Here is a 10,610-nt window from a genome sequence, read left to right on the forward strand (position 1 = left end):
AATACACGTTCTTTTCAAATGCATATGGAACATTCTCCAGGATTGATCACATATTATGCCACAAAACAAGTCCCCATAAATTTAAGAAGATTGAAATAATACCAAGCATCTTTTCTGACCACAACAGTATGAAACTAGAAATCAACTATAGGGAGAAAATCAGAAAAGCCACAAATACGTGGAGATTAAACAAAATGCTACTGAACAATGACTGGGTCAACGAAAAAATCAAAGAAGAAATCAAAAAATACCTGGAAACAAATGAAAATGAAAATACGACATGCCAGAGTTTATGGGATACAGCAAAAGCGGTTCTAAGAGGGAAGTTTATAGCAATACAGGCCTATCTCAACAAACAAGAAAAATCTCAAATAAACAATCTAACAATGCACCTAAAGGAAGTGGAAAAAGGAGAACAAACCAAGCCCAAAATCAGCAGAAGAAGGGAAATAATAAAAATCAGAGCAGAAATAAATGATATAGAGACCAAAATAACAATAGAAAAAATTAATAAAACCAAGAGCTGGTTCTTTGAAAAGATAAACAAAATTGACAAACCTTTAGCGAGACTCACCAAGAAAAAAAGAGAGAAGGCACAAATAAGTAAAATCAGAAATGAAAGAGGAGAAATTACAACAGACACCTCAGAAATACAAAAGATTATAAGAGAATACTATGAAAAGCTATATGCCAACAAATTCGACATTCTGGAAGAAATGGATAAATTCTTAGAATCATACAACCTTCCAAAACTGGATCAAGAAGAAGTAGAGAATTTGAATAGACCAATCACCAGTAAGGAGATCCAAACAGTAATCACAAACCTCCCCAAAAATAAAAGTCCAGGACCAGACGGCTTCCCTGGTGAATTTTACCAACATTCAAAGAAGACTTAATACCTATCCTTCTCAAACCCTTCAAAAAATTGAGGAGGTGGGGAAGCTCCCTAACTCATTCTACAAAGCTGACGCTACCCTGATACCAAAACCAGCCAAGGACAACACAAAAAAAGAAAATTACAGGCCAATATCACTGATGAACATTGATGCAAAAATCCTCAACAAAATACTAGCAAATCGCATACAAAAATACGTTAAAAAGATTATACACCATGATCAAGTGGGATTTATTCCAGGCATGCAGGGATGGTTCAATATTCGCAAATCAACCAACGTCATACACCACATTAATAAAATGAAGAATAAAAATCACATGATCATCTCAATAGATGCAGAGAAAGCATTTGACAAGATACAGCATCCATTTATGATAAAAACTCTGAATAAAATGGGTATAGAAGGAAAGTACCTCAACATAATAAAGGCCGTATATGACAAACCCACAGCTAATATCATCCTCAACGGTGAAAAACTGAAACCTATCCCTCTAAGAACAGAAACCAGACAAGGATGCCCACTGTCACCACTCCTATTTAAGAGAGTACTGGAAGTCCTAGCCAGAGCAATCAGGCAAGAGAAAGAAATAAAAGGGATCCAAATTGGAAAGGAAGAAGTGAAACTGTCACTATTTGCAGATGACATGATTTTATATATAGAAAACCCTAAAGAATCCACCAGAAAACTTTCAGAAGTAATAAACGAATATGGTAAAGTTGCAGGATACAAAATCAACATACAAAAATCAGTTGCATTTCTACACACTAACAACGAAGTAGCAGAAAGAGAAATTAAGAATACAATCCCATTTACAATTGCAACAAAAAGAATAAAATACCTAGGAATAAACTTAACCAAAGAAGTGAAAGATCTGTACACCAAAAACTATAAAACATTGCTGAAAGAAATTGAAGAAGACACAAAGAAATGGAAAAATATTCCGTGCTCTTGGATTGGAAGAATTAACATAGTTAAGATGTCCATACTTCCTAAAGCAATCTATAGATTCAATGCAATCCCTATCAAAGTTCCAACAACATTTTTCACAGAAATAGAACAAAGAATCCTAAAATTTATATGGAACAACAAAAGACCCCGAATAGCTAAAGGAATCCTGAGAAAAAAGAACAAAGCTGGAGGTATCACACTCCCTGATTTCAAAATATACTACAAAGCTATAGTAACCAAAACAGCATGGTACTGGCACAAAAACAGACACACAGATCAATGGAATAGAATCAAAAGCCAGAAATAAACCCACACACCTATGGACAGCTAATCTTTGACAAAGGAGCCAAGAACATACAATGGAGAAAAGAAAGTCTATTCAACAAATGGTGTTGGGAAAACTGGATAGCCACATGCAAAAAAATGAAAGTAGACTCTTACCTTACACCATACACAAAAATTAACTCCAAATGGATTAAAGACTTGAATGTAAGACCTGAAACTATGAAACTTCTAGAAGAAAACATAGGCAGTACGCTCTTCGACATCGGTCTTAGCAACATAATTTCAAGCACCATGTCTGACCGGGCAAGAGAAATAATAGAAAAAATAAACAAATGGGACTACATCAAACTAAAAAGCTTCTGCACAGCAAAGGAAACCATCAACAAAACGAAAAGAGAACCTAACAATTGGGAGAAGATATTTGCAAACCATACATCTGATAAGGGCTTAATCTCCAAAATATGTAAAGAACTCATGCATCTCAACAACAAAAAAACTACCAACCCAATTAAAAAATGGGCAAAAGACCTGAACAGACATTTCTCCAAAGAAGATATACAGATGGCCAACAGACACATGAAAAGATGTTCAACATCATTAACTATCAGGGAAATGCAAATCAAAACTACAATGAGATATCACCTGACGCCCGTCAGAATGGCTATAATTAACAAGACAGGAAACAACATGTGTTGGAGAGGATGTGGAGAGAAAGGAACTCTCATACACTGCTGGTGGGAGTGCAAATTGGTGCAGCCACTATGGAAAACAGTATGGAGATTCCTCAAAAAATCAAGGATAGAACTACCATATGATCCAGCTATTCCACTGCTGGGTATTTATCCAAAGAACTTGAAAACACCAATGCGTAAAGATACATGCACCCCTGTGTTCATTGCAGCGTTATTCACAATAGCCAAGACTTGGAAGCAACCTAAGTGCCCATCAAGGGACAAATGGATAAAGAAAATGTGGTATATATACACAATGGAATACTACTCAGCCATAAGAAACAATGAAAACCAGCCATTTGTGACAACATGGATGGACATTGAGGGTATTATACAAAGTGAACTAAGTCAGAGGGAGAAGGTCAAATACCATATGATTTCCTTCATTAAGTAGTAGATAATAACAACAATAAACAAACACATAGAGACAGAGATTGGATTGGTGGTTACCAGAGGGGAAGGGGGGAGGGAGGAGGCGAAAAGGATAATTCGGCACATGTGTGTGGTGATGGGTTGTAATTAGTATTTGGGTGGTGAACATGATGTAATCCATGCAGAAATAGAAGTAGAATGATGTACAACTGAAATTTATACAATGTTATAAACCAATGTTACCGCAATAAACAAAAAATTAAAAAAAAAAAATGTGAGCATCACTACACTTGCGCTGTGGGGCCATTATTAAGTAAAATAAGGGTTACTTGAACATAAGCACTGCAATACTGGGACAATCGATCTGATAACCAGGATGGCTACTACGTGACTAAGGGGCAGGCAGTGTATACGTGGATCTGCTGGACAAAGCAATGATTCATGTCCTGGGTGGGACAGAGTGGGACTGCACAAGATTTCTTATTGCTACTCGCAATTTAAAACTTACGAATTGTTTATTTTTGGAATTTTCCATTTAATATTTTCGGACCACAGTTGACCACAGGTAACTGAAGCCTCGGAAAGCAAAACTGCGGATAAGGGGGGACTACTGTACCATGTTTCTCCTTACCTTTTTAATGCTATAGAAGGCTTTCAAGAAAAGTCAAAGAGGGAAGCTAGTGGGTAGGAGACTGGGGAATTTTCAGACTCACATGATCTACGTTAGGATCCTATGTGGGCTTGGTATAGTGCCAATAATCACTTATTATTATTTATAAATCAGCTCCTTTTACAAATGAGGAATCTAACAACTGAGACCAGCTCCCAGGCATCCTGACTTAACTTCTTTCTATAACTATTATGTGGCTTCCTTTGTGAAAGTTTTTATGTGTGCATTTAACATCATTTAATCTAAGATAGCTATATTCCTAACTCTTGATAGGTCTGTCAGTTGCCTCAAGGGAAACCAACCCAGCTAGATTTTAATCTCTGAATTGCGGCCTCAGCTATAAAAGTCTTAGCTGAGGTTTTAATGGCCCAGATTTAAGCAAATTTAGCAGATACACCAGTAGGTGTTCCAATCACATACACCATTTAAGGGCTTTGCGGGAGGATTTAAAAAAAAATTACTATTAAAAAAAAACAACATAGTCCATGTGCAGTACAATTTACCAGCAGGAAAGATTTCAGTGTCCTGGAAAAGTTTCATATAAAAAGGAAGGTAGGAAAATGTAAAATCACAGTACTCAACATACTCCAAACGAACCTTGGGATTCTTTTGGCTCTTTGCCCTCGAACAGGTAAAATGCTTTGTATTTCTAGCACTTTTTTTAGACCGCATGCTATTGTCTGTCTATAGGGCATTTTAAGCCCTAAGGGCTAAATCCAGGTGTGACTGTGTCTAAAGAAACATTGACCTTCATGGTCCTTGTCCAGGCTTTGGGGAATTTCAACAGCTCATCAACCAGTATTTGATTTTGTCTTTAGCTTCTTCCCCATCAAATGAAAATTAATTTGAAGACTCCTTTTTGTATGAATTCCACATGTCATTAGATAGTTTGAGGCTGCCTTGGCCAGGGAGGCATCTGGTCTGGGACTCGGTGCTTTGAAAAGTGTTGGGTCCCCTCTCACTCTCACAGATGGTGCAGCCAGCAGTAACACATGGAAGACTAGAGGATGCTTACTCGGCAAAATGTCATTAATACCATAGTGCAGCCATTTAATGTCAACCAACTTTATATCAGCCAGAGATTCCTAGCAGGAGCTGCTTTTCGGAGCAGATGGCCCAATTCTCTTAATCCTAGGAATTGATATAGCTGAAAACCAATCCACGGGGGGAAAATGTTAAGGCAAAAATGTGAACTTGATAAGGGAGGAATAGTGGGGTTTGGATAACCAAATAAATAAGAAAAATAAAAACAGAGTAGCTTAGTACTAAAAAGTACTGAGCATGTGAATTTAAAGTACTGATTTGGTCCCCAGTGGCTACTGGAAACTCAAGGCAAGCAAGCGGGTATGTGCATTTTAGTCTGTGTGTGTGAAAACTGTCGATGACTGCTACTTCCATCTTCTGCAGGGTTAGCGATACAGATGCTAGGCTTTTCACCCAAGAGGTCTTTCTTTACTTTTTGCTCAACCCAGCCTGGGTCTGTTTTGACTGTTGCATTGATGTTCCTTAGAATGGAGCCGAATCCAAAACTTCTAGCTGGACTTATTCTGCTGACTTTATGTGTGGTGGGCTGCTCCAGCCAACACTGGTCCCATGGCTTGCGCCCTGGAGGAAAGAGAAATGCTGAAAATTTGATTGATTCTTTCCAAGAGGTAAGTCTCTCTCATCTTCAAAATAGGACGTGGCTTACGTGATTCAATTTAACTGTGCTAACATTCCGTGTGCGCCCCAGCAGTGCAACTCCAGGCTCTATCTACCCTAGGTATGCGGGGGGCAGATAACACACTTACAAAGTCAAGTCCCATTCCTGCTTTCAAATCAGTCAAGGACTAACGAAACAAAGAGCAGGAATAATTCCAAGAGAATACAGCAACAAGTGCAACGTGGCGTGTTTTACTCTGAATATATAGAATAGCCAAAGGAATTAGAAACAATGGGATGGTGCCAAGGTCTCTAGTACAAGATGATTCTTTGGGATTTAGAAAGAAAATCTTAGAACTTCTGGTTATGTTTTTTTCCCCTTATTTTATCTTTTAAAAATATCCATGATATTAGGTCAGTGGTACATTTTTATAACTTATAAATAAGTATCCTTATCAAGCCTGCATACTGTATAATTTCTTTTTACTGATATGCCATTTAAACAGAGGTTGGAGGCTGCTAGAGTGGAGGAGTTAGCAAGCTCAAGGAGACAAACTATATAACGGAAAATACACTGGATTTGATTTCCTATGAATTAGATTTCAGTACTAGTACCAGCACTAACATAGAGTACTTGTTTTTTTATCTGTAAAATGCGACTTCCTAAAGTCATGTGAAGACTACAGGAGAGAGGCTTTATGTGTTAGCTGATTAATCCAAAAAATGTTAGTGGATTAATAAAACAACAGTTGTTATTGTTTTTTAAGTTAATGGGAAACGAACTAGGCCCTAAAGGATGAGTGATTCAGGGCTGGGACACTTAATATAGGGCTGAGAATGGGAAACCTAGCTAGAGAAACTTAAATCCATTTAGCTTTCATTGGGAAAAAATATCTCTTTTTGGAGAAATAATAAAGATAATTTAGTATGAAATAAAGAAGCCCAGAATCTGAAGTCTCCTCTCCACATATTACATGTGAAGCAACTCTCATTTAACTATGACATATTTGGTAAAAACTAGAAAAAAAAAAAATCAACCCTATTCATAACTATAAGCTCTTGTGTTTTTTTATATCATCCCCTCAGGAGGTTCAAAGTACTTCATTCTCATCATCTCTAGGGAGAAAATATTCTCTCTCCTTACTACCACCATTACCTCAGAACCCCACACCAACCTGTAAAAATGCCTGAAGGTAGATCTATGTTCTTCAAGGCCCCATCCCAATCCCAGTTTCCACAATCCCCTTGACCTCACTTTCCACACACAATTTTTGGTGGGAATGGAAAATACCATTTCATTTCTTTATCTCCATCTCCAAAAATCACATTTTTCCCCCTCAGATAGCCAAGGAGGTTAATCAACTGGCAGAACCTCAACGCTTCGAATGCACCGTTCACCAGCCCCGTTCTCCCCTCAGGGACCTGAAAGGCACTCTGGTGAGTTACAGTGATAATAACATGGGGCCTTAGAGATGGAAAGGTCCTTGGGTACCACCTCTTAGGTTGTCCACTTAGGATGACCACGTCTCAGCCACCGTGGGGCTGACCTTCCTGATTGCCTGAATTTTCCTGTGGTAGGGCCCTCATTGTTTCATGACCCCCTCCTTTCAGTGGTTAGACAGTATTAATGATTGGAACCTTTTTTTCTTAAATTGAACTGAAATCTCTGGGTAACCTTTATCTCCTCATCTTGGCTCTGGCCTTCGGGATGAATGACAAAACAAATTTCTTCTCATGGCTACCTGTCAGTTCTTCACATACATTCATCAAACCCCAGACTATTCCAGTCTAGGCTAATCCACACCTCTCCACTGGAGTCCTCAATTGTTCTTGGTATGACATGGTTCTCCCTGGGAAATGTAAAAATCAAAAATGGTGCTGTAGTTTTTTTTTTTTCTCTTTTGAATAAAAAATTCCAATTTAGTAACTTTATAATTCAGAGCCACATATTTGATTTCCAGTTCTCTGATTGGACTATAACAATCTCCAAATTCCTGCCCAAAATGGAAATCTAAACTAATACAGGTTTTTGATTAAAAAAAAAAGTATAAAGAGAATTGAATGTAGAAATTGAATCTTGAATTCAGTGTTGCTGCTCTCTGAAATACATGGTCCACTTATCTGCAGCAGTTAGAAGGCATCACAGTTAATTATCAGTCATGCCCAGGAGTGAGGAAAGCCCTAATAAATCATATATGAAGAAAAGCTCTAGTTTTCATTTTCTCCATTGACCTTAACTTCCACACCCATAGGACAAAGAGAAAAAGCAGATAGACATCTTTATTTCCTTTCTTTTTCTAATCTTGCTTACCACATGATAAAAATAATAGCAAGCAGTGAAATTTCCCAAACATGACATTAGAAAGAAGGAATTGAGGCAAAAGCTGGGTTAATAGCAAACTGATAGATCAGACCTTTCTTTCACCTCCTTCCTCACACACTATCCTTAAACTATTAACATAGATTTTATGTTTATTAATTAAACAACTTAAAATGAACTGATCTGTTGTATCTCTCTAGCACTTTCTAGTGCACAAAAATAAATGAATCTATTCTTCCTGTACAGATATTTTAGAAATTAAAATGTCAAAAACATAATGAAATTCAGATAGATAGTAAAATCAACCTTGATATATCTGTTACTCACATATTTTTCAGGAAAGTCTGATCAAAGAAGAAACTGGGCAGAAGAAGATTTAAATCCACTGGGCCAGAAGGAGTGACAACACTTCAGTATAATTCTGACATTGAAAAGTGTGTGAATTTCAGAAATTCTTATGTTAAGTTGCATGTATTTCATAACAAAGTACTGTGTTGTGAATAAAGTGGCATGAATGTTAAGTCTTTCTCTAACTCAGAACTCTGGTAGGGGGCCGGCCCTGTGGCTTAGTGGTTAAGTGCGTGTGCTCCGCTGCCGGTGGCCCGGTTTCGGATCCCGGGCGCACACCGACGCACTGCTTCTCCGGCTATGCTGAGGCCGCGTCCCACATACAGCAACTAGAAGGATGTGCAGCTATGACATACAACTATCTACTGGGGCTTTGGGGGGAAAAAATAAATAAATAAAATTATTTAAAAAAAAAAAGAACTCTGGTGGGGGAGGGGCATTGTAAGCCCACAAAAGGGAGAACTCCAAGTTTGTCTATGGGGGCAGATGAAAGGAGAGATAACATGAAGTCAACATTATTGTTGATTAAAGGAATCTCATGGCTCTCCTCCACCACCACCCTGCCCCACAAGAACAGTCACCTATTGGTCTGGGCCAAAAACGCTGATTCAGTAGTGTTCTGTGGGATTATAGCTTTATCTTTGACCATACTCTATAGAAGTAAGATTAGGCCATGGCCAAGGCTCCCTCTCACTTGGAGAGAAGTTCTCTTCCCAGATTGTCTCCAATCCCTTTGAAAGTCAACTGGAACCAGAGAGAGACCGGCTCCTCCTCCTCAAGGGAAAGGAGGCCTTGCTGGGCTCCTGGTATAATGCTCCTTCTGGCCTCATGTGGTCTCTCTGAGTTCACCAGAGCAAGTGGTGCATATTGAGGTTTGGGACCAAAGCCTAAAAATAATAGTGTTCACCTGCCTGATCTTTTTGGTATTTCTCTTGAGAAATGCTGTGGAGTGTAGAGTCAGTTGAAGATAGGATTCAGGTGCTCCTGTGTTCCCTGGTCAAATAGCATGGCCACAATTCATCCTCCACAAAGACCAGTGTCAGGCTTTGTGCTAGATAGAAGCATAAATGTTTTCATTCACCCTTATAACAACCTTGGAAAGTAGATACTGTTGTCCTCCCTTTAGAATGAGGAAATTGGGGCTCCAAGAGTTGAAGAGCCTCGCTCAGTTCTGTCGAGTTCCGTGGTCAGTGTTCCTGAATTGCACTATGTTGAGCAGCCAATGGAATTGGACTTGAAAACTCTGTTATTTTGTTAGTTGGAGCTGCAACAGGATACTGGGGCTCATGTATCAACTTAGTTTACTGGTGACCATTTCTCTACAAGGTCCCAGACATTATGACACTAACATTCTCATTTATCCTCATAACTTTCAACTGACTATGAGACCATTAGAAAAACTCAAATTTCAGATAACTTGCCTGATATCACAGCAATAAATTGCGCCTATATTCACATGGCAAAGATCTAGGCCCTCTACCTCTTTTAATCAAACAGATGGAACCTTCCTCCTCCTCTCCATGCCCCTCCACCTCAAAAAAGGGCAAGACCTGTGCTAAGGAATTTGAACAGCGGTCAGGAACAGGCCATGGGGGAAAAAATCCTCCCCTTTTAATACAAATATTTACTACTGCACAATGCTAGATTTCCCAAACATCTCTAGTGGAAGAATCTCTAAAACTGAATCAAAGAGCTGCATCACTCCCATTTTAATAAAATTAGGCAGAGATGTGGTCCATAATCTACTTTATGGAACAAAAGGCAAAACTACATTATATCATTAATTGATACATACAAGCCAGGATGAGAAGCTTCTACTTGTCAGTAATTCAGTAACTATTCATTTTTTTTTTTAATAAAAACAATATCATTTACAATCTTTACATTAGTCAACACATTAAAAAAAAAGAAGGCAACACATCCACTTATTTTATACATTCTGTTTGGAGTCTCAGGTTTCCTTCGCCAAACCTTGCCTTTGGGATGATGTCTTTGGAGCCAGCTGTCAGCCTCCCTGAATGGCATACAAAGAAGATGCTCATCCAGCTACCCAATGCTGATGTTAGAGGCCTTGGATGGCATCCAGTGATTTGTGACTTACGTGAACGTGTTGGGTAATTAATTCTCAAAAGACCCAAATGACTAAGGAGAAGGAGAGTGAAAATGACTCCTTTATTAAAACTTTAAAAATCTTCCTGAATCTTGAGAACTCTTTAACTCATCAATGTAGCTTCAAAAGAGTCTGCAGCCTTTCAAAATAAAGGGTGGGGAAACATACCAAATGATACATTTAATGAGATGTTCTCAATATATATGGCTTTAAATATCTCAAATATGTATGGCTTTAAATGATCAAGTAACAAAAAGAATGACTTGAAGATAGATCATTTTAGGAAAGG

At 38.3% G+C, this 10,610-nt stretch overlaps 1 protein-coding gene across 1 annotated transcript; it reads left to right on the top strand.

Moving 5' to 3' along the window:
• The first annotated feature begins 5,401 nt into the window (after positions 1 to 5,401).
• GNRH1 (gonadotropin releasing hormone 1) lies at positions 5,402 to 8,243 on the top strand. The gene is made up of 3 exons (XM_058549808.1): positions 5,402 to 5,554; positions 6,885 to 6,980; positions 8,202 to 8,243. The coding sequence occupies exons 1-3, from the start codon at positions 5,402 to 5,404 to the stop codon at positions 8,241 to 8,243; spliced, it is 291 nt and encodes a 96-aa protein (XP_058405791.1).
• The last annotated feature ends 2,367 nt before the right edge of the window (positions 8,244 to 10,610 follow it).

Source organism: Diceros bicornis, chromosome 11, assembly GCF_020826845.1.
Source record: "Diceros bicornis minor isolate mBicDic1 chromosome 11, mDicBic1.mat.cur, whole genome shotgun sequence".
Classification (NCBI taxonomy): Eukaryota; Metazoa; Chordata; class Mammalia; order Perissodactyla; family Rhinocerotidae; genus Diceros; species Diceros bicornis.